The sequence below is a fragment of the Carassius carassius genome, chromosome 33, assembly GCF_963082965.1.
Source record: "Carassius carassius chromosome 33, fCarCar2.1, whole genome shotgun sequence".
Taxonomy (NCBI): Eukaryota; Metazoa; Chordata; class Actinopteri; order Cypriniformes; family Cyprinidae; genus Carassius; species Carassius carassius.
In genome coordinates, this window is record NC_081787.1 from 19653466 (window position 1) to 19678228 (window position 24763).

General features: G+C 39.0%; 1 protein-coding gene across 1 annotated transcript in view; it reads left to right on the forward strand.

The window, feature by feature from the left end:
• Positions 1-24763, forward strand: part of LOC132113926 (sorting nexin-25-like) — a 59760-nt gene that overhangs the window by 33547 nt on the left and 1450 nt on the right. Inside the window, exons 9-17 of the mRNA XM_059521984.1 lie at positions 95-370; positions 449-613; positions 3110-3241; positions 20284-20430; positions 20634-20747; positions 21821-21982; positions 23259-23376; positions 23789-23855; positions 23935-24116. Coding sequence (XP_059377967.1) covers positions 95-370; positions 449-613; positions 3110-3241; positions 20284-20430; positions 20634-20747; positions 21821-21982; positions 23259-23376; positions 23789-23855; positions 23935-24116 — 1363 coding nt within the window. The remainder of the gene's footprint in view (positions 1-94; positions 371-448; positions 614-3109; positions 3242-20283; positions 20431-20633; positions 20748-21820; positions 21983-23258; positions 23377-23788; positions 23856-23934; positions 24117-24763) is intronic.

Here is a 24763-nt window from a genome sequence, read left to right on the forward strand (position 1 = left end):
AATCAATCGCTTGTTAAAGAAATGAATGACCTAACTGTGAGAATGAATTTCAAAGAAATGCCCTCATTGAGCTTCTTCCTCTTCCTCTGTGCAGAATGAAGTGCCGCAGCTGGTGGGAGAGATCTACCAGAACTTCTTTGTGGAGAGCAGGGAGATCCCGGTGGAGAAAGCTCTTTATAAAGAGATCCAGCAGACGCTGGTGGGGAACAAGGGTACAGACGTGTTCCTCAGGATCCAGGGAGACGTGTACGAGACCATGAAGGAGCGCTATTACCCATCCTTCCTGGTGAGCGACCTGTACGAGCGGCTCATTAAACGAGACGAGCAAAGGAGCAGCTCACAGTCCAGTAGCGAGGAGAAAGACGACGCAGTGAGTTTAACACAACATGAATCCAAAGACTCCATCGCCATTTTCTGTGACACTCCTCTTGCATTTCTGTGTGTTTAGGGTCCGGTGATGGAAGGAGGGGATGTGGCCCTGGATGAGGGCAGCAAAGGCATCAACAAACAGGCCAGTTACGCCACCACCAAACTACACCATCTGTACGAGAGACTGGAGTACAAACGCCATGCCTTGGGCTCTATCCAGAATGCACCGCGACCTGACAAAAAGGTATACCCAGAATTATAGCCCCAGTAATGTGTATAAGAATAAATAAATTAAGACTAACTAACCAGGGGTTGTGCATTTCCTACACATAGACTTTACTTAGACTGTATATATTTTATCCACCTGAAATAATGGAACCATCCCTAAATTAGTGGAAAATCTCCCTTCACCTTTAGATTATTCTGTGTTAGCACATAAATATATATTATATTGGTATGTCTGCACTAATGGATGTGAAATACTTTATAATAGGGTGTCAAAAGTACCAGTACTTCACAAGAACGCCCCTTGATAATGGGGGGGGGGCATTAATCGTACTACTGACTTCTGAGTTCTGTCACTGTTGTGAGCCTGTGGTCACTGCGGTCTGAATATAAACGGCCAAGCCAGCCATGATGACAATATTGGTGTGAACTTCCTTTGAAAACCACATATCACTGGTGTAGATGAAGCAACACTGATAAGTGATGTCTGAACTTGTTTGCAGTTTTGTTCTTTGTTTAATTAGAATGCATTGATTTTAGGAGTTTTATTTTGTGCTATACAGGTACATCAGAATAAATTAGAATGTCGTGGAAAAGTTCATTTATTTCAATAATTCAATTTTTGTTCTCAAAAAATTAAAATACTTCATAAGACCAATAAAAAAAAAACATTTTTAGTGAATTGTTGGCCTTCTGGATGTTCATGTACTGTACATGTTCTCAATACTTGGTAGGGGCTCTGTTTGCTTTAATTACTGCCTCAATTCGGCGTGGCATGGAGGTGATCAGTTTGTGGCACTGCTGAGGTGGTATGGAAGCCCAGGTTTCTTTGACAGTGGCCTTCAGCTCATCTGCATTGTTTGGTCTCTTGTTTCTCATTTTCCTTTTGACAATATCCCAAAGATTCTCTCTGGGGTTCAGGTCTAGTGAGTTTGCTGGCCAGTCAAGCACACCAACACCATGGTCATTTAACCAACTTTTGGTGATTTTGTCAGTGTGGGCAGGTGCCAAATCCTGCTGGAAAATGAAATCAGCATCTTCAAAAAGCTGGTCAGCAGAAGGAAGCATGAAGTGCTCCAAGATTTCTTGGTTAACGGGTGCACTGACTTTAGTTTTCAAAAAACACAATGGACCAACACCAACAGATGACATTGCCTTAAATCATCACAGACTGTGGAAACTTAACACTGGACTTCAAGCAACTTGGGCTATGAGCTTCTCCACCCTTCCTCCAGACTCTAGGACCTTGGTTTCCAAATGAAATACAAAACTTGCTCTCATCTGAAAAGAGGACTTTGGACCACTGGGCAACAGTCCAGTTCTTCTTCTACTTAGTCCAGGTAAGACGCCTCTGACATTGTCTGTGGTTCAGCAAATTCCTTGATATGTCTGTGTGTGGTGGCTCTTGATGCCTTGACCCCAGCCTCAGTCCATTCCTTGTGAAGTTCACTCAATTCTTGAATCTATTTTGCTTGACAATCCTCATAAGGCTGCGGTTCTCTCGGTTGGTTGTGCATCTTTTTTTAACTTTCTGTTTACATGCTTTGATACAGCACTCTGTGAACAGCCAGCTTCTTTGGCAATGAATGTTGGTGACTTACTCTCCTTGTGAAGCGTGTCTATGATCGTCTTCTGGACAACTGTCAGATCAGCAGTCTTCCCCATGACTGTGTAGCCTGGTGCACCAAACTCAGAGACCATTTTAAAGGCTCAGGAAACCTTTGCAGGTGTTTTGAGTTGATTAGCTGATTGGCATGTCACCATATTCTAATTTGTTGAGATGAATTGGTGGGTTTTTGTTAAATGTGAGCCAAAATCATCACAATTAAAAGAACCAAAGACTTAAACTACTTCAGTCTGTTTGCATTGGATTTATTTAATACACGAGTTTCAGAATTTGAGTTGAATTGCTACTTTTCTAACTTTTCCACAGCATTCTAATTTATTGAGATGCACCTATATTAGACACTGCTTATAGATAAACTGCTGTTTAAAAGTTTGGGGTGAGGAAGATATCTTTTTTTTTTAAGAAATCTATACTTTTATTCAGCAAGAATGCATTAAATTGATCAAAACTGGCAGTGAAGACATTTATATATATATTTTAAATGTTTCGTGTCTTATGGTTTCCACGAAAATTTGAGGCAGCACAACTGTTTTCAACATGTTCAGAAATGTTTCTTGAGCAGCGAATCATTATCATATTAGAGTGATTTCTGAAGGATCATGTGACACTGAAGACTGGAGTAATGATGCTGAAAATTCAGCTTTGATCACAGGAATACACTGCATTTAAAATATATTCAAACAAAAAAATTGTTATTTTAAATTCCACGTTGTTGCTGTGTGTTTGATCAAATAAATGCAATCTTAAGAACTGGTCTCATCATGTTCTCTGTGGGTCTATTTATTGCTGTGCTGGCAGATGTCTAAGGGTCAGCGTTTCCATTCTCCTTCAGAGCTGCCTCTTCCTTCTCCTGATGTGCTGGAACTTATGAAAATGCCTTTCTTTTAGATTGTGTCACTACTGAAAGAGGAAATCAGCACGATGGAGAAGGAGCACAGCGACCTCCAGCTGCACATTTCACGGACGGACTGCTGGTGTGAGAACCTGGGTACATGGAGAGCCGTCATCAGCACTGCAGAGGTCAGTCCTGACTCCTGAATACTGTGCAGGAAAACATTCTGGGTTAAATACAAGTTCAGCTCAAGCAACAACATCTGTAGCATAATGGCAGTTAACCATTGTTATTTTAGTGTATTTAATATACTATATCCGATTTGTTTTGCATTTTTATTTGACATTTTTATATTTTACATTTTCATTTAAAATTTTGTTAAAGCTTCAGTAATTTTGTTCCCCGGCTGTTTCATTCATTAGTCTATGTAGTTTTAAGAAATTTTATTTCAGTTTTAGTTTCATTACTTCAACTTAATGGCAAAAAAAAAAAAAAAAAAAATATATATATATATATATATTAGGACTGGGGAAGTTAACGCGTTATCACGTTAACGCATAAATTGATGCAAAACGGAGCGATCACACTAGTCAAACGGACCAAGCTTTGGGGTTAAGATTGCCTAGTATGACTGTGAGTATACCCTAATTATTCTCCCACATCCCACACACACAAGTCTCTACCCGCCCATCAAGTGTTGTCCCACGCCGCGATCATGCAGGTCTCTACTCAGAAGATGCCTGTTATAATGTTATGATCGAGGCTTTGGTCTCTTAGCATAACTTGTTTTTCTATAACAAACTATAAAATATTTTCTATAACAACATTAATGTCCTGGCAGTGACAAATGGCTTGTTTTGTATTCAGTTTAATTGCATTAGTGTTATAAGTTAAGATTTACAAAAAAATATTTTAACTGCTATGTAAAAGGAATACTACTGTAAAAAAAAGCACCTTATTTGTGTAAAGTGTTTGCAAACCAAATGTGACCCTGGAACACAAAACTTAAGTCTTAAGTGTCAATAAAAAAAAAAAAAAAAAGCTTTCCATTGATGTATGGTTTATCAGGATCAGACAATATTTGGCCGAGATACATCTGGAACCAAAATCTGGAATCTGAAGTTGCAAAAAAGTCAAAATACTGAGAAAATCGCCTTTGAAGTTGTCCAAATGAATTCTTAGCAATGCATATTACTAATCAAAAATTAAGTTTTGATTTTGCATAAAAGCTATTACTACAAATATACCCCGGCGACTTAAGACCGGTTTTGTTGTCCAGGGTTACAAATTTTATTGCACTTTTGCTCATATAGCAGTACTTTTAAATGAAAAAGTGCACAATACACTACTTTTGAATGCATTATTAGTTTTGTGCATAACAATGCAATTAATCACGATTAAAAAAAAATATTTTGTTGCCCAGCACATATTTAGCACTTTTAGCACTAATTCAGCACTAACTTTATTTCTGTTCATACAAGTTTTTCTATCACACTAGTCTCAAGAATTTATTTTATTTTATTTTAACTGAAATAAGTTATATTTCAGTTAAATGTATATATCATTTTAGTTCAGTTTAGTTAATGATAAAAACCCTTCGGTTAACCGAATACAAATATTTTGGAAAAGGGAAAAAGAAAATAAATCTGGCCCATCAGTAAAAAGTAATATAATATAAAATAAAATAAAGTATTAGCATGAGCCTAGTGTGATAGAAAAACACTTGCTAAACTAAAGTAAATGTAAAGTTATATCTAATCTTTCTGTCATGAGTCATGACCAAAATAAGATGGTAAATCTGGTAATCCTGGAAACACAAATTACCTCTGCTTCAACTGAATGCAGACCTGCCAACATGTACGCATTTTTCGTACTCTGCACGCATTTTGACCCATAAGTAAGCTTGTACGATTCGCTGCTCTCTAGGTACGCATTTTGTTGCTTCTCGCATTTCGCCGATTTCAGTTTCTAAGCAATCTATGACGCTGATTCTGCCGCTGATCCACAGCGTGTAAGTGGAGTGAAAAGCTTTCGGCCAATCAGAGCGGTGCATGTTAACCCGCCGCCCACCTGCCCCTCCTATCCACAGGCTTAGTTGGTAGAAAAGTGGTGGAATGGCTTGAAATCTAGAAGGTTTTAGACAGGCCAGGTGCTGATTAACGTAAGATAAAGGTAACAGATAGGCTATGTTTAGCCTAATTTAATTTATGAACATTAAAAATGACCTTGACATCATAACAAGCAGTCCAGCTGTGACGAGCACAGTTCAGTTCAGTTCACGCGTTCATGTAGGCTAACATTTAAGGGTGGCGCTGCCAATAACGCACCTGTCACAAAGCTGTCACAAAGAACTGGCAAAAGTAATGATTATGAATATTTTATATTTTATGAATATAATTATTAATAAACAAGTGTTTTCTGTACACTCAAAAAAATTACTCTTTAAACTTACTTAAGTCAATTATGGACAGTGGTTCCACACAACCAAATTGTGTTTTGATAACATTAATGGAATTTGTTGAATATATGCAAACTCCTTGTGTTGTGACAACACAACTGAATGAGGTAGAATCTATGTGAAATAGTAATGTCCAACCAAATCAATTTATTCACTTTGCTTCAACTTAAACCGGTTAAGTTAACTGAACATGTTTTGGTTTATTACAATCTAGCCAATTTTGTTTCACTCTATCAACATAAGGAGGTTTGTTTCAAATTACTCATTTCAATTATGGACAGTGGTTCCACACAATTAGTTCTAGTTACTTTAACTAAATATTTTCTATTTAAAGTTACTCACTTCAACAAAGCATTTTTTGTGTGATTTGTCTTGTAATGAGTCAAAAGACAAGATGTCACAAATGATCAAAGTGTATTTGTTAAACAAGCAATAAATAATTACACACAGTTACAGTAAATACAGTTTAAACCACATTACAGAATTACAAAAAAATTACACAAAATAGCAGAAATATCAAACTGCTCATTTTCTAATTGGCATTCATGGGTTACCAATCAAACCTTATTCCAGGAACAGGCTCCAGAAATAACTTCTTCAGTACTCCAAATGTGTACCTGAGTTCAGGAGGGTTGCTCAAGTTCAGTCCATATATCAGTCCCAGCAACATGGTTTTGCAGACTGTAAACTGGTAGGTCCTGAAGAACTTTATCCTTTAAAACTCCAACTTCTGCTGAACTGTCTTCAATGACTGCAGCTTCAAACAGATTCCCACGAGTCTTCTGGATCACCTCCTGATTGCTGCCAACGTCTGTATCCTAGAAGTATTTAAAAGGATGGAGAACTCAAATTCTTGTGTATTAACTTTAACAAATCATTTATTAAACTTGAACTCACCATATACTCCATACTGCTAGGGTCTTCATTTGGATACTTCAATTTCATTAGTCTGAAGATGAAAACAACAAAATTTAGCCTTTGTTTTTTTCTCCCTAAAATTACATGAAAAAAAGGTCAGTCATTCATCTCCTTATGGGAAATACAGGCAAGCAGAAAATGGTACACACATCTGGACCCTGCACGGTAAGCAACAGAACTGGAATGTTCCCAGACCCAGAAACATAGTAAAGACATTAGTAAAACAGTCCATGTGACATCAGTGGTTCAACCATAATTTTACAAAGCTACAAGAATACTTTTTTGTGCAAACAAAACCAAAACAGCGACTTTATTCAACAATTCTTCTCCAAATTGCATCTTCCACCATTATCAACAGCACGTAAATAATGCATGCGCATGGTGCTGCTGACCTAGAACACGCATGCGCTGAGCCTTGATTACACGCAGAAGAAAGCAATGTTCATGCCTCTTGTTACTCTCCATAATGGCGGCATGTGATTTGGAGAAGAATTGTTGAATAAAATCGCTATTTTTGTTTTCTTTGCACAAAAACGTATTCTTGTAGCTTTGTAAAAGTGTGGTTGAAGCATTGATGTCACATGAACTGATGTCCTTACTATGACTCTGGGAACATTTCAGTTGCATTGCAGCCTTTATGGAGGTTCAGAAATCTCTCGCATTTTCATAAAAATATTAGGGATGCACCGATTGACCCACCATCAATCGGAAACTGGACGGTTTTTGCTTAAAATACGCGATTGGTAATCGGCCGGTCTTTGGCCTTTTTTCGGCCGATTTTTCCGGAAGTGCGTCCGCGTGCTCAGACTACATCTACATGAGGGGGAGTAATTAATAGGGCTGTCACTTTTGTGAAAAAAAAATCATTTTCGATTTTTAAGACATAAGTGTTCATTGAATCGACTGTAAAATCGATTTTCCATGTCAAAAAAAAAAAAGACGTTTCCTTTTTCAACGTCAAATAACAGACGAACGTAAAGAGAGTGCTGGAAACGCACAAGGCAGCAATATTTCTTATTTATTGGCATGAAGTTTCGTGCAGAATAACAAACAGCAAAAAATATATGTGCAGAGGGGACGGCTGCCATGACAAAAGAAAAACATCAGTGCAGGCTTCAACCCATCGGCATTTATGATTTAGGCAATTCAAAAATCTCCAAGATTATTTTAAATAATGATTCAATCCATTTCAAACAACTGTTCAAAAAAATTTAACTTTAAATGGACTTGAGAACAGGCCATGTGTCCAGAGCAGAGCGTTTTTTATTCACTATATGTCCAGCTGTTGAGAAGACGCGCTCCGACCGCACTGATGTCCCAGGGACACTCAGGTACAGCTGCGCAATTCTCCACCACAGAAACCGGTCACTGTCAGCTTGCTATATCATAACTCAGAATCTCCTGTAACTAGAAGCGCGAATGAGGCGAATTCGCGTCTATCGCGCCACGATACCTCCAGACGCTCTATTCGCGTTTGGTGTGAACGCAGCATAAGAGGTCGCTTTTGACGTCACTGGGTCTTATAGGCGCGTAAAATTGTTGGTATTTTTTGTCTAGCTGTCGCAACGCATACTGCACTTTCGGAATTCTTTATTTTCTTTTTCTGCTTGTTTGTGAGTTTTGTTACATCTATATTTTTAATTGTTTAATTATTTTAAAATGAATAGTTTACATATTTCGTTAAAATCGATTCCCTATTTTCATTTTTGAAACTTTTTTTGGTTGGTCCAATCGATTGTGCAATCGATTTTCGAACTAAAAGTGACAGCCCTAGTAATTAATGACATGTTTATTTTTGGGTGACCTAGCCAGTTAAACACACCTGAACCAGCTAATCAAGGTTCTTGGGAATTTTAAAACAATAAAGTATTACTAGAAGTTCCAGGCAGGTGAGTTAGAGCTAAACTCCACAGAACACTGGCTTTCCTAGAGCAGGTCTGGACACCCCTTGTTTTTGGGAGGCAAATTCATTCATAATCTGTCAGTTTATAGTAATACCACATATTTTGTATTTATTGTATTAATAAACCTAATCTTAATCTATCCGTCTTTTTTTGTCAATTTCCAGTGGCCAGTGAGAGAATAATGTTTTAATACAAGGTTGTGTTGAGTGCAGTTGTTCTTACCTGTGTAGTGGGCACCAAGAGGGTTTCAGTATTTGTCCAAGCACTCTTCTTTAGTATACAAACATCTTCATAAGTTTTGTAGTGCGGATCCAGTTTGGCAAAGATTATTGATTCATGGGCCTATGGTAATTCTGTATGTCTCAAATTCTGCACAAATCTGTAAACACATGAAGTGCAATGTGTTACAAAAAAAAACAGCAAAAACCAATTCAATTATCAAAATATGAAAAAAAAGTGATTTATTTGTGTGAGTGATGAATAGTGTCATGTTTACCATTCCAAAAGGGTGAACCTGATTACATATCTGGAGCATTTGTATAAAGTGAACAGCTCAGAGTAGTGTCCGGTTTAAAGTCATTGTATGACCACACCGCCATGTTCATAAACAAAGCTTCAAATACTTCCACTGTGCTGAGCCAGGGCTCTCCAAACTCGGTCACATTACATGGTTAGACATTTATTTATTATTTAGCTTTTTGCAATTAGTTAAGATATACATATTCTAACAAATAAAGGGAATTACTTCCGCTTTTGAAAGTCATTATGTATTACTAGTATACAATTAATTTATACAAATAAATATATTTTGCACACAAAATGAGAAAAGAGAGAAACTCCTATTCGCCATTTGATTAGCTATAGGAGGAAGTAGCTGAATGACAAATCATTCTGCCTCTTAACATCTCTTATTGTAAGCCATATGTATAATAAAAGTAAAGGTAAGTGATAAGACGTTTTATTTTTGGATAAACATTTTACTAATAAATACAATCTCGCTTAAAATACCTTATTGGGTTATGATATTTAAAACAGTTTGGTTTGATCTAGCGCAGAACTAAAACTTTAATGAAATATTTCCCACAATTATAAAATAAATGTATGATTAGCTAGCTCCACACTGGAGAGCGGCTTTATAACAGGAAATCAAGTTATAATTCTAGCGACACTGACTCTGTATTTTCATGTTTAATATTGAAAAGCTATCTATTGCATAAGGACTGTTATATAAATAAACGTGACTGGACATTTCTTTACTGGAGTGGCTGGAGAACCTCAGAGTTCGTGCAAACATCCACATCGCTGTAATCAAATATGTTCTTAAGAGCTGCTTTTACATCGCGGTCAGTTTTTGTTGTGTTTATGCAGTTATTGAAAAAATGCTTCTGATTGGTAGCACTTATACGACAAGTGGCTAGCTCAGGGGTGCTGAGCCACCAAAGACTGTCCGATTAGAGACCAAACGAAGATGTACTTTTCTGGGAATAACCCATTTATTGTCACCACTCAACAGACTGGGTTGTCTGGTTGTGTTTGTGTGGTTTTCTATAAAATAAACAGTAAAATAAACATGAATATACATAATAATAACAATGATAAATTACAACAATTAACCGAGCAAATGTAGTATGGTATTTTAACATCAATAATTAAACATGCACATTATTATAAAAAACAAACTGAAAGAAAATGTAAGATAGGCTGTATCTCCTATATTATATTCGACACAGATGTAATCTGACACCTTGTTATGCTGTGATGATGGTATAGCGCTGCTTTGACTGGATTATGAGTGCGCATGCGCGTGGCGAATTTTCCACAACAGTTCTCCCATTAAATATAGAAAATATACAGCAAACTCTGCTTCAAACAATAACATAACATGTAATAATAAAAAAAGTATAACTCTAGTCCGGATAATAATAAAGTTATGTATACAAACATACGAGCTAAAGTGGCATGAATACACGAGGGGGAACACACACACACACATCTAGGATATAACGTTACATCTCGGGCACAATAACTTGTTTCCAAGCGTAAATGCAGTACTCATCCAGTGTATAATCAAGGATTACAAACTTACTTTTGCATTCACGCACAACACTTCGTCCGAAATGCGGTATGTAAACAGTTTATACCGATGTGCACTTCAGCGTCAATCTCCGAGTCCCGCTGTATTGTAATACTGTCTCTGTGAGGGCGGGGGAGGTCACATGCTCAAGGTTTCTGGACGCTGATTGGCTCAGGTAAGGTGCCGTGTGTGCCTCAAATACAGAGGGAGAAATTATAAAGAGAGGTTAGGTTTGACGGCAAACTATAGCCTTTTTTACAGCCGCCCCCAGAATTCCATAAGGAAATATGTATACATTCAAAAGGCTTTTTAATCTACTGTCGGTTACAATTACTTTAATCAGGAATAGCAGGTAATTGTATAAGTCGTGCAACTGGTCGAGTGTATGTTTTTTCTCCCACCTGAACCTTGGCTGTCCTCACTCTGGTGTCAGCTCCAGGGAATACTTCTGACACCTTCCCCACAGGCCAGAGAGCTCTGGGTAGTTGAGGGTCGATAATCAACACCGTAGTGCCAACCTGGATGTCTGGAGTTTCCTTTCGCCACTTTTGACGGTTCTGAAGACCCGGGAGGTAGAATTTTAGGTAATGTCTCCAGAATTGGTCCGCAAGGATCTGGCTGTGACGCCATCGCCGTCGGCTGATCAGCTCAGACTGGGGATATACTGTCAGGGGGAGTGAAGCGTCTGGCCGCCCCATTAGGAGACAATTTGGGGTAATGGGGTCAGGATCAGAAACATCAGATGATGTATATCCCAGTGGTTTGGAGTTCAAGATTCCTTCAATTTCCACCAACACAGTTTTGAAGGACCTCAAAGGTCACTGATTGAGTTCCTAGGGTCACCATCAGTGCATTTTTCAAGGAGCGAATTTCTCGCTCCCAACAACCTCCAAAGTGGGGTGAGCTAGGAGGGTTGAAATGGAATTCAATTGGTTGTTTAGCCAGATATCTCTGCAGATCTGGAGCAAGAGCTGTAAACGCTTCCTTTAGCTCCCTTTCACCTCCTCTGAAGTTTGTGCCTTGATCTGACAAGAGCTCATGGGGTTTCCCTCGTCTAGCCGTGAATCGTCTGAGAGCCATAAGGAAGGAGTCGGCTTCCAGACTATGGAGGATGTCGATGTATATTGCTCTGGTGGTGAGGCATTTGAATATTATTCCCCATTTTTTCTCATTGCGTCGACCCACTTTAATGGTATAGGGGCCAAAGCAGTCCACACCAGTGGAGTAAAAAGTTGGCTTGAACAGACGTAGTCTTGCTGGGGGGAGGTCCACCATTTTAGGTACCTCTGGTTTTTTCCTCCATTTTTGGCACTGCACACACTCTCGCTGCAGATGCTTGATGGCCTCTCTACCCCGTAGAACCCAATATTTACGGCGGAGCTCAGCGAACACCCTCTCAGGACCTGGATGACAAAGTTTGGAGTCATAACTTTGGATTATAAGTTTCGTGATGGGGTGCTTTGGATCCAGTACTATAGGGTGCATGTTGTCAGGTTCAAGGTAGGGACTATGCCGTAAACGTCCGCCAACTCTGATTAATTTGGTTTCTCCATCAAGTTCGGGGCCCAGTGCGACTAGTCGACTGTTCCGTGAAAGTGGTTTACCTGTCCTTAGTTGTTCTAAGTCTGATGAAAAGCATTCTTGCTGTGCTTGCTGCAAAACACGGATCTCGGCATTTCTGTAGTCATTGGCTGTGGCCTCACCATTTTTGGCCTCTTGAAGAGCCGTGGACTCGATTAGCTCCTCGAAAGACTTAAACTGACTGTATTCAGAGGAGGTGAAGCAGACTAGAGTACTGGACCCAGTCTTGCGAAGTTCATTATCATCTATTTCAACTGGACTAGGGCAAACAGGCCACAGGTTGGCTGGATTTTTTAAGAAAGGTGGCCCTTGGCACCAGCGTTTTTCTGGGCCAATCTCGCGCAGACTCATTCCCCGAGTGATGTCATCGGCCGGATTGTTGGCGGAGGGTACATATCTCCAGCTGTGTTGTTCTGTAAGGTCCTGAATTTCTGCCACCCGAGTACCAACAAATACTTTGAATCGGCAGGAGTCCGATTGTAACCATGTGAGGACCGTAGTGGAATCGGTCCACAAGATTGTTTGGCGTATGGGCAGGTTTAACTCATTGTTGAGTACTTTGGCAAGTTGAGCTCCTGTCAGTGCCGCGCACAGTTCCAGTCGGGGAACAGATTGTTGTTTCTTTGGTGCTACACGTGATCTTGCAGTTAAGAAAGCTACCTCTGTTTGCCCATGTTGATCCTCTGTTCGAAGATATGCCACAGAGCCATAGGCACGTTCGGAGGTATCACAGAAAACATGTATATCTCTCAGGCTCGTTTTTGTGTCTTTGGTGGGGCTACTGTAACACCGAGGAAGAACGATATTCTGTAGGGCTGGTAGCTCCTCCTCCCATTCAGTCCAGGTTTGTAGCAGATCTGTGGGCAAGTGTGGATCATCCCAATCCCGTTTTTTGTCCCACAATCGTTGAACGAGGATCTGCGAGTGGTGTAGGGGATGAGGTAACCCAACGGGTCATACTGGCTGGCTAGGATTCTATATATGTTACGCATGGTAGTCTCACTACTGTCTCTGGCACGGTATTTGTAGGAGATCGTGTCAGACTGATGCTTCCAGAGGAGCCCCAATGTCGACTCATGGGTGTCTGTTCGGCCTTGTGAAATCCAGAGTTCTGCACTGTCCGAAATTGCATTGTGAGGTAGGTGACTTATAGTTAAAGGGGCATTGCTGGACCACTGCCTCAGCTCGAAGCCTCCATCTGCCAGCAGGTTCCTTATTTTGTCAACGAAACACTTTGCTTCTTCTGCTGAAGTGAAACTTTGTAGGCAGTTGTCTACATAAAAGGATTTCAACACCGAATTGCAGACATCATCTCCAGGCAGGCTATGATCAAGGACGTGTTTCTGGAGTGCAAATACAGCACAGCAGGGGCTGCAGGTAGTGCCGAATGAGAGGACTTGCCATTCGTACACACTGGGTTGTTCCTGTATATTCAGATCTCTCCAGAGGAAACACAAGAGTGGTTTGTCTTCTGGAAGTAGTCGAATTTGGTGGAACATCCCCTTGATGTCGCTGCTGACTGCTACTGAATGTTTCCTAAATCTGAGCAGCAGAGCAAGTAGAGATGGTCCCAACACTGGTCCTGGCAGCAGAAGCTCATTCAAGTTTTGTCCGTGATATTGGAACGAGCAGTTGAAAACTATCCTGTTTTTCCCATTGTGGTGCACCATGTGATGCGGGATGTACCAGGAGCTGGAAGGATCTGGCTCAGCATTCTGTGGCAATTTACTAACATAACCTGCTTGTTCCAGTTTTAAAATCTCGGCAGTATAAGCGGCTGCTTGCTCTGGATTCTTCGCCAGTCTCTTTTCGGTGGCCCTCAGCTGTGATAAGACTGCCTCTTTGGGTGCTCTGAGTTCAGGCATGTTCTTGACACGCAAGAGAGGGGTTGCGTAACGCTCGATACCATCCACCTCAACCCTGATTGTCTTCATTTCCAAGAGGTCCACCGCTTCCTGATCCAGTCTGGATCTGATACAAATCTTTTCGTTGCGCCAGGGCAGTATGTCCATCTGCCATAATTTCTCCACTTGCTTGTAGAGATCTGATTCTGGGAATGAAACCGAAGTGAAGAGACAGTGCTGTTCAGTCATCTCCTACCGAAAGTGTTGGACTGGGCCCTGTAGTGTCCAGCCAAGACGTGTCTTTATAGCTGCTGGTCCCCCTGGAGGGCCTAGTCTTACTGGTTCTACGGGAGTGATCAGATGGGGATAATCAGAACCAATGAGCAGCACGGGACAGACTGCGTCAAAATCATATAGTGGAAGCCCTTTAAGGTGTTGATATCTCTTTCTCAGATTACTCACAGGATGTGAGTGCTCTGCTAAACTTAGCTGTTGAGCAGTAAAGGCACCTTTGATGCGATACCGTTTGGTGGGCTGAGCCATTGGGGAGATTGTAAATGAGACGGCTGCACCTCTGAGAACTTGAAACTCCTGCCTGACTGTTCGAAGGGGTAAGTCTTCAGGCTGACCTTTGAGGCCCAACTGCTGAGCTGCATTGTGGAGGAGAATAGTTCTCTCAGATCCATCATCCTGGATTGCGTATGCATCCATTCTCCGTTTTCCATTTCTGAGAATCACTTTTGTGATTTTAAGAAGAACTTTCCGGCTGGTGGGCGGTTTATGAATCAGGAGAATCTCATTCATAGTGTTGAGCAGACAGGTGTTGGTATCAGCAGTTTCATCGTGAACAGGCTTTGGATTCTCTGGCTTCCAAGCACTGATATCATGCAGAGCCATAAGGTGTCGACTGTTGCACTGTTTGCATCGCATTTTTAGGTTACATTCTGCTGACTTATGAGTTCTACCACAGCGCCAACATCTGTTGTTGTCTTTGACCCAGCTTCGTTTCTGGTCTTTAGTAAGCAGCTTGAAGTTGGTGCAGTTGTTGAGGGAGTGCTTACTGTTGTCACAGTAGGTGCAGTAGGGTCTCAAAGCGGTCTTAAGTGGTGAAGCAGATGGCATAGACTCAGAATTCTCCTTCTCTGTGTTCAGTAAGATTGTGGTGCTTTTAGCGGCTGGCTTAGAGTCTCTGAAAGTCTCTCTTGTTCGTGGTAAGGGCCATCTACGTTGATTACTTGCAAACCTCGTAGTGTCAACTTGGATTTCAAACTCCAGCCATTCTGCAAAATCCAGAAGTGTAGGGATGGGCACATGATGTGGATGTGCAAACCTCCGAAACCCTGATCTGAGGTCATGTGGAAGCTTCCCAAGCAGCCGAGACACATGTGACCCACACTGTAATTCGAAAGTTCCCTTTTTTCCTAATTGTTCCAGCATACCAACCAGGGAACGGACCTTGAGAGCGAAGAGTCTAAAGGCCTTCTGGTCTCCACTAGCTATATTTGTGCCATCCATTAACTCTGCAATCCGTTGTAGAGCTAGTTGATGTGGCTGGCCATACTGCTGATCTAAAGCAGCCATCGTCCTTGTGTAAGGGTGTTGCGAATGGCAGTATGAGTCAGCAATTAGCAGAGCCTCCTCTGATTTCAGATGATCCATCAGTATCTGGAATTTGAACCTTTCTGTCGCATTAGCTGGGAGGATATTTTCCAGAGCAATTTTCAGTCGTGAGAACTCTCTTGGGTTAGGATGTATAAAGTCAGGAATTGTGGGGGTTGGACCTCTATACATCAGTTCTCTTTCAGGGGAAGGTGATGGAGTAAGTGACCGGCATGGCATTTGTGGATGTCTTGCAGTGTCTTGAGAGACCCAATATGGAGAATTTGAGTGTTCTTGTCTGTGGGAGTAATGTGCCTCTAATCTCTGAACCCCTTGTGTCATATAGTGGTAAGAAGAGCTCTGTTCTGTATTGTACGCAGATGCTGGGGTTGGGTGGTGTGGAGGACTTTGAAACTTGTCCTCGGTCTGATGCTCCTTTTGCGATTTTATGCGCGGAGCTGGTACCGGTCTGAAGCTAGTTTCCTCAGAACATGCTTGTGGGCGGACACGTGGTGCAGGCACAGGAGAACTGGAGCCATACTGCCTCGTAGGGGTGTCAGACGAAAGGGGCTGACTTCCAGGAAGTTGATGCTCCATCTTGATTTGTAGCTGCTTCATTTGCTGCTTGAGCTGAGAAAGCTCCTTTGCATATTGGTCATTTTTGCTCTGAACTGTGTCCCTTTCCTGCTGTATCCTTTGTAGGACTTTGCGGAGATCCTTATTCTCTTCCCGTATGATATCTGATGCAGATTTGCGCTCATCATCGGACCACTGTGACAGATTGTCATCTTCATAACCTGGTAGCACTGGAGTGAATCCAGTTGCGCCTTTCTCTGCCAGTCTGACTTGATGAGTGAGTGGTGACATGGGTTCTGGAACAGGCTTAGCGATGGTGAAGCCAGTGAGATCGTACTCATCGTAACGTGCGGGAAGGACAGTCCTCCTCCTGACTCGCACAATTGGCTCATCCTCTTCATATAATGACATCTTCTATCTCTTTGGTAAGTCCAGAATCCGGCTCGAAGGAAAAATGCTTCTGATTGGTAGCACTTATACGACAAGTGGCTAGCTCAGGGGTGCTGACCCACCAAAGACTGTCCGATTAGAGACCAAATGAAGATGTACTTTTCTGGGAATAACCCATTTATTGTCACCACTCAACAGACTGGGTTGTCTGGTTGTGTTTGTGTGGTTTTCTATAAAATAAACAGTAAAATAAACATGAATATACATAATAATAACAATGATAAATTACAACAATTAACCGAGCAAATGTAGTATGGTATTTTAACATCAATAATTAAACATGCACATTATTATAAAAAACAAACTGAAAGAAAATGTAAGATAGGCTGTATCTCCTATATTATATTCGACACAGATGTAATCTGACACCTTGTTATGCTGTGATGATGGTATAGCGCTGCTTTGACTGGATTATGAGTGCGCATGCGCGTGGCGAATTTTCCACAACAGTTCTCCCATTAGATATAGAAAATATACAGCAAACTCTGCTTCAAACAATAACATAACATGTAATAATAAAAAAAGTATAACTCTAGTCCGGATAATAATAAAGTTATGTATACAAACATACGAGCTAAAGTGGCATGAATACACGAGGGGGAACACACACACACACATCTAGGATATAACATTACATCTCGGGCACAATAACTTGTTTCCAAGCGTAAATGCAGTACTCATCCAGTGTATAATCAAGGATTACAAACTTACTTTTGCATTCACGCACAACACTTCGTCCGAAATGCGGTATGTAAACAGTTTATACCGATGTGCACTTCAGCGTCAATCTCCGAGTCCCGCTGTATTGTAATACTGTCTCTGTGAGGGTTGGGGGAGGTCACATGCTCAAGGTTTCTGGACGCTGATTGGCTCAGGTAAGGTGCCGTGTGTGCCTCAAATACAGAGGGAGAAATTATAAAGAGAGGTTAGGTTTGACGGCAAACTATAGCCTTTTTTACAGTTATTGAGAGCAAGGCGTGCAGTATATTTACATATTCATCCAAGGTTCTGATCGGCTCGGTTTGCTCAAACTAAAGTGCTATCTTCTTCTTTTGAATTGAATCAGGAGAGTGTATTACAATCTTGCGCTACAGCGCCACACTGGTCAAACTGCATTATTGGAGGCTTTCACATTAGGCATACGAGATCAAACAACTAACGTTACTCAATAACATTTGCCGACAATTTTTTTTTTATCGTCGACGTTGTCGATAATGTCATAATAATGTTGTATATATATATATATATATATATACTCAAGTCAATACCTTACAGAGAGTCGTGCGCTTTCACTTCTCCCAACCGCTCAAAATCATCTATTAATGGTGCAGTAAACTGATTACACAATACTAGACTGCAAAACAAAAGCACCCCAAAACAGAAACTCTAAGAGAAATGAAAGACTTTGACTTAACACAAGAAAAACTTTAGATTGTCTTACCTGACTGGTACCTCTTGCTCTCCTTCGCACCGTCATCAAATGCGTTGGAAATCGTCACTTCCGGTTTTTTTTGAATTACAAAATTAAACACTTTACGTTAGTTTAACGATTGATAATTAAGTAAAATTGAAAATGAATCATTTTAAGTTGATTAAGCACAATTCAATTGTGTTTTGGCGGAAAACTAAATATACTTGTGTTGTTTTAACAAAACATATCTGTGTAAAACGAACAGTGCCACAAATCCATTTTTTTGAGTGTATCAATGTCGTGTCGAATGCAAAGATAAAGTTGACGATGCTGTTTCGCGATCTTCGCAGTAGTGAACGCGCCAGAGAAATGCGGAATGGATTAACGTTACATAAGCAGAGAGCAGTCTGTTTTCTTTTTCGTTTTGAATTGTTCTGTTCAACCCTCTTGAGTCTGTTAACGCGTATACGCATTATGAGTCATTTTCTCCTGATAACCCCGAAAAGAACTTAAATTACACTTTCAGTTTGGATCGTACAGATAAGAGCAATACATCAATTGAATCTGTAAAGGGGCTACTTTTATTTTGATACAGACATAATAACAACAAAACTTTGTGCACTTATAAAATACAGATAACAAACAAAGTGTGCCGTCTGCAGCCTTTGTCTGCGCTGATCTTCTTTTACAAACACGTCATTAAAATGAACTGTAACTCCGTGAATACTCAACGAAGAGACATGAGAGAGATATCTATAGAAAGCTTGACACGTCTACTTTTAAACTAAACAAGTGCCGCCGAAAACAAATATTCTGTGATAAAGTAATCCATATGAAAACAATGTGATGTCCGTTTTTCACATCTCCCTTCATTATCTTCTAATTCGACCACGCCCCCGCGCTGAACGAATAAAGTTTTTATTTTTATTTTACTGTTTGCTTCGCGATGAGAGGAATAAGATATAAATCACCCCAAAATGTGATTCGGTTGATTATTTGAGATTTGGATTTCCTCAGAAAAAAAGAATGAAGCACTTTATTCAGCAGAGATAATAAACTTGAGTCTCTTATTATTTATTTATATACTTGTACTAGTTTTCACATAATGTGTAAACATTTTACTATTTAGACTTTTTCCAAACTATAATTCCTGACTAAATGTATAATCAAGTGAAACATTATGAAGTTTCAATAACAATATGCAATACTATACCATTCATGTAAATAATATAAATGTAACAAATAAATGTAACTGTGACAAATGTAACAAACAATGCTGTTCTTTCAATGTATCCCCCCGAAAAAAACTGAAAAAAAAAAAAAAATTCTCCGCTCTTTTCAACATTAATAATAATCTATTAATATGAGCACAGAGATGTTCTTTGGTGACAAGAAAAGTCATGATTGCCTCCAAAGGCAGCATTTGTTACAAAGAGACTTTCACTGATGCACTACTTAAAAAAGCCAAATCTGCAACCTTTAACAAGTTAAACAATGCAAAAGTTTAAACACTATGCATGGAAAATTATAAAAAAAATTGTTGTTTGTTTTTAGCAAACTGATTTTGATATTGATAACTGCTGGTTTTGCACATTTATTTAATGTTTTGATTTATTTATTTAGAAAGAATGTCCTCAGTTTACTTGGATTGTAGTACTCATAAAATTTCTTCAAGGTTGGCAGGTATGTGAATGACATTTTAAGATTCAAATACATACTTTAACCACATAGTGCAACAGTGACATACTGTAGTAACAGTGTTTTCACTTATTCTGACTTCACTGTTACTTGCAGTTGTTATAGTTCTGTGATCGCCACCATAAAACATATTGTAGCATTATTTGTCTGATGTCTCTGGTGTTTTATTTGGCTGTCACGACATCCTTAAAGCCACAGTGATTAATTTCCTGTGTGTTTGACTCTTTTACAAACACTGGCAGTAGATCTTACACAGTCCTTCCATCCTCATAAAATCCTCAGTCATTCAATTCAAGCATCACCATCTCAATAAAGTCTCAGTATTAACTGTGTCAGTGCTCTTAGAGGAATCTCCAGATTATTCTGGAGCTGTGCGACTGACTGGTCTACTGTATATACAGTAGCACGTCAAGAACTAATGCAGACTGACATGACTGAAGTCAAACCTCATGCAGCATCAAACATCTAACAGCAAATGAATTTTTTTTACCATTTAAAATCTGTTTTTTTTTTAAACAAAAAAACAAAAACTCATTTCCTAATCGGTTCACCTGTGCTTTTATATTTTCAAAATGTAGAGTGATCAGAGTATTTTAATGAACCGTTGCTGTTCTGTGTTCGTACACAGCTGGTTGTGAAAAGCCCCATCAATAGTTTTATTTTGCCATTGTTTTGGAGTCAAAGGCTTCATTTGTTGCGTTTGTGTGTATCTCGTAGACCTCTGAGGAGAACGGAGAGCAGATGGCGTGTTACTTTGTAAACGTGAGCCTTCTTGAAGACGACGATGACGACTGTAAGAACAACCGCTGGACGGTCTCCAGGAAGCTCTGCGAGTTTCAGGCTCTGCACAGGAAGCTGACGGAGGTACAGCTGATATTTACAGTAGGCTGCCATACCTCTGATATGTGGTTTATCATGTTTCAGATACCACTGCACCGTCGTCGTGTTGCTGTGGCAGTTAATGTAGTGACACATCATGCTGCTGTACATTATTAGTTCTGATACACATTATGCATGACAGAACACAAACCACAGACTGGTTTTTATACACCGTTTATCTTTTGCAGTGTTTCCCGTCACTCAAGAAAGTCCAGCTTCCCTCACTCAGTAAACTGCCGTTTAAATCCATCGACCAAAAATTCCTTGACAAATCCAAAAACCAACTTAACACGTTTTTACAGGTGAGTCTTTCCTAGTCTCATTATAGCCAGATTTGTCAGCATAAAAGCCTGTAGACTTTGTGTTCTGAAATAATTAATGGGTCTCCTCTAGAGCTTCATAGAAGATCTCAGCAGGGTCTGAACCTGAGCACTGCTCACTAAAATCAGCATTCAATAGTCTCTCCATAGGGTTCAATTAAAAAAAAAAAGAGTCTCGATTTAAACCTGACTGGGCTCTATGTGATGAAAGTTCCTTTGTGATGTCACAAACAAAAGAATGTGCCAGTGAAAATAAAATAACCTCTGACTTGTGTGTTTTCTAATTTGTATTTATTTATTTATGCTCACCTGTTTGATCCAAACTTATTGCAGGAAACTTATTTCCAGAACATTTTCAACATATTCTTTTAAGACAAAATCTGCATTTAAAATACATTTTTGAGTCATGAATTTCTGATAAAGTTTTTTTTTATATGTGACCTGAACAAAATGTAAGTTTTCATCAAAAAGGCCAAAGTATGTAATGTTTTAAACACTTAATGACCTTAATCGTCTCATTTTCATCTCAAGTTTTTGTTTGTTTGTTTTTTTATAACATTTGAAAACAAAATTGCTTCATTGCTTAATAATTATCAAAAGATTATGCCAAACCATTTTATTTTATTTTATTCTGGACATTTATACCACACCTTTTTTCTTTTAAGCACTTAAAAATAAAAAAGGCTTTTAGAGATAGTTATTGACTGGATTTGTTTTCCATTCATCTTTATTGGGTATTTAATTTTTTTTTTTTACACCTTATAATTAAATATCCATGATGATTTGATATATTTAAGACATATATCATCATCTAGCACTAACTAAAGGTTTAAATGTTTGAGATTTACATCATTATCATGCTATTGTCACCGGCTCCATCACATCTCTGTCCTCTGATCAGTCACCGATGTACAGCGGGAGTCTATGCTTGGCCAAGCATCTGGATCTTTGCTTCTGTATATTTCTGCTCTCATTTAATTCAGTGCTGTGATTTGAAGAAGTGTATTCTTAGATTGATGAAGTTTTAGTTTGTACGTGATTTTTTTCCTCTGTAGAAAGTGTTGACAGATGAGCGCATGTGTCAGAGTGAGGCGCTGTACGCGTTTCTCAGTCCGTCACCAGAGCACCTGAAGGTCATCGACATCCAGAAGAAATCCTCCTTCTCTCTCGCATCCTTCCTGGAGAGACTGCCGGGAGACTTCTTCTCACACCAGGAGGTACACACACACACAAACACACACACACACACACGCACACACACACGCACACACACACGCACACACACACGCACACACACACACACACACACTATATGTAGGCACACTCCAGGATCTGATGTTCGCTGGGTCTGGTGTCAATAAAAGCTTTTATTTCAGTAGCAAGGACATTTTCAGTTCTGAAACTTACAGGATATTCTTTTAGCACAATGATCTCTTATAGATCAAAAGCTCAAGGAAAAGTTGATTTCTCAACTCATGACACCTTTAATGTGAACAGGCAATAAACTGGTTTTAACAGATAATTATGAGCCATCACCCTCATAGAAGACTTGCATGTGAAAATATTGAAATAAAATCTTGTTCTTACAAATGAGGAAGGTTTTGTCAGATTTAGCTCACTTCTAGGAACACATTTGTCTCACACACACACATCTGCTGAATACATGCTTGTATAATATCTTAAAAATGAATACAATTTAAAAATATAATGGGTGAAAATACTGTGTGCAATTAGTTTTCAGCTGTGCTAGCAGTTTTTCAGCAAAAAAATGTAAACATGCTTATAACCACATACTGTACACTTACTTATATATATATATATATAAATTATAATTATTATTTTTTTTGTCGAAATCAAACAAGACAAAATATTAACACTTTAATGTTCAACTCTTATACGGCAAAATAATATAATAATTATAATAAAAAAAAAAATAGTATTTTGTCTTATTTTCTATTACAAGCATCTGAAAATCCTTAAATCAAGATACATACACTTAAGAAGCAAATTACAAATTAAATAAAAATTCATTGGTTTTATCCTTAAACCAAGAAAAAAAGTACCTTAAACATCTTAAAACTAAATATTTTAGTTTTTAGTGATTTTATTGGCAGATATTTAGCTTTTGTTTTCAGTCTAAAGTCACTTGATTTTGATAAGTTTTTCAGGAAACACGACTTGTAATCTTCTGTTATTTTGCTTCTCATGTAAATTTATCTTGATTTACAGTAAGAATGTTTAGATATTTGCCCTAAAAAAACCAAGACTTTTTATTTATATATATTTTTTTTTTGCAGTGCATTAAATTTTATTAAATAAAATAAGGAAAATTTGTGTTATCCACTACAATTATCCATCGAAGACTAAATTTAAAGGCACATCTGATTTGACTCCATTCACCAAATAACTAAATGACGGTCATAACAAGCAGCAGAGATTTGGCCCAGATGTCAGGTCGGATGTGATGAATCTGACTGTGTGTGTGTGTGTTAGGATGAAGGTGAGGATGACAGTGACCTCTCAGACTACGGCGATGAGACGGACGTGAGGAAGGATGCGCTGGCTGAGCCCTGCTTCATGCTGATCGGAGAGATCTTTGAACTCAGGGGCAGTGAGTACAACACACTGCTGAAATGACTTCCTGTCACCCGCAGTGATGCAATGTGTGCAGTCAGACTGTGAGCGTGTGAAACTCAACGCATCTTTGAGCACAGGACAGTGTGACTGATGCTTGTCTGCTGCTGAAGGCTAAACACACATACGCTGGTTTATAAAGTTACACTACAGGAAAAACACACTTTTAATGCTGAATTGAAACACTAATGCAAGTACTGTAAGTTACTTTATCTGAGCAAAAATATGAAAAAAGGCACATGAAGAACAAGCAAAATCCTCATTATAAATGTCTTAACTATCACTTTTGATCAATTTAATGCATCCTTTGCTAAATAAAAGTATCTTGCAAAAAAAAAAGGTTGAGCCAGAAGGTTTCTGATGTTACTTGTGTGTTTTTCTCTCTGCAGTGTTTAAGTGGGTGCGGAAGACACTAATTGCACTAGTTCAGGTCACGTTTGGACGGACGATAAACAAGTAAGCATTAATGGAGGGACGTAATGGAAACGTGCTAGACAAGCTCACTGAGCTGATCTTTGTCTCTCGTCCTCTGCAGGCAAATCAGAGACACTGTAAACTGGATCTTCAGTGAGCAGATGTTGGTTTACTACATTAATATATTCCGGGACACATTCTGGCCCAACGGGAAACTCGCACCTCATAACAAAAGCCGCTCGGAGAGTGAACGCAGAGAAACCAAGGAGAGAGCCCAACAGAAGCTTCTAGACAACATCCCAGGTCAGACGAAATATGAAACCGATGAGTGTTCAGGTGAACCATATTTTTGATGACAGCAAAATACACAAATTCACTTCCAGATACTCTCGGAAAATACTGAACAGTGTTATTTTAGAAAACAATAAATCGTTTCACTATTAAAGTATTTAATAATATTTTGAATTAGTGATTCTATTTTCAGTTTTCATTTTAAATTTAGTCTAGGTTTTAGTAACTTTGTGCTATTTCTATTTAGCTTTATTTTTATTTCCGTTTAAGTCATTTTAGACCTTCAGCTCATTTGGTTTCAGTCAGTTGCCAAGGCATTTCAATTTTTATTTATTATATTATTTTTTTCAAGGGTTTTTAATTTGTAATTTTTATTTAAGGTTTTGTTTCATTTGATCTATGTTTTTTTTCCAGCTTTTTAATAGCAACACTGAAGGAAAAAAGAAAGTGCACCATGAACACTTCTATTATAAATAAAAACATTATGGCTATTACTAAACACTGAAAAAAAAATGTTAAGCAGTTACCAACAACCTTTAAATATTGAAGCCTCTACCAATTAAATTGTTTCTAGCAACAAGTTTTTTTTATATATATATATAAAATGAGTATAATTTTTTTTTTTTTTTTTGGAACCTTGTAATTACAGTAATTCCTGT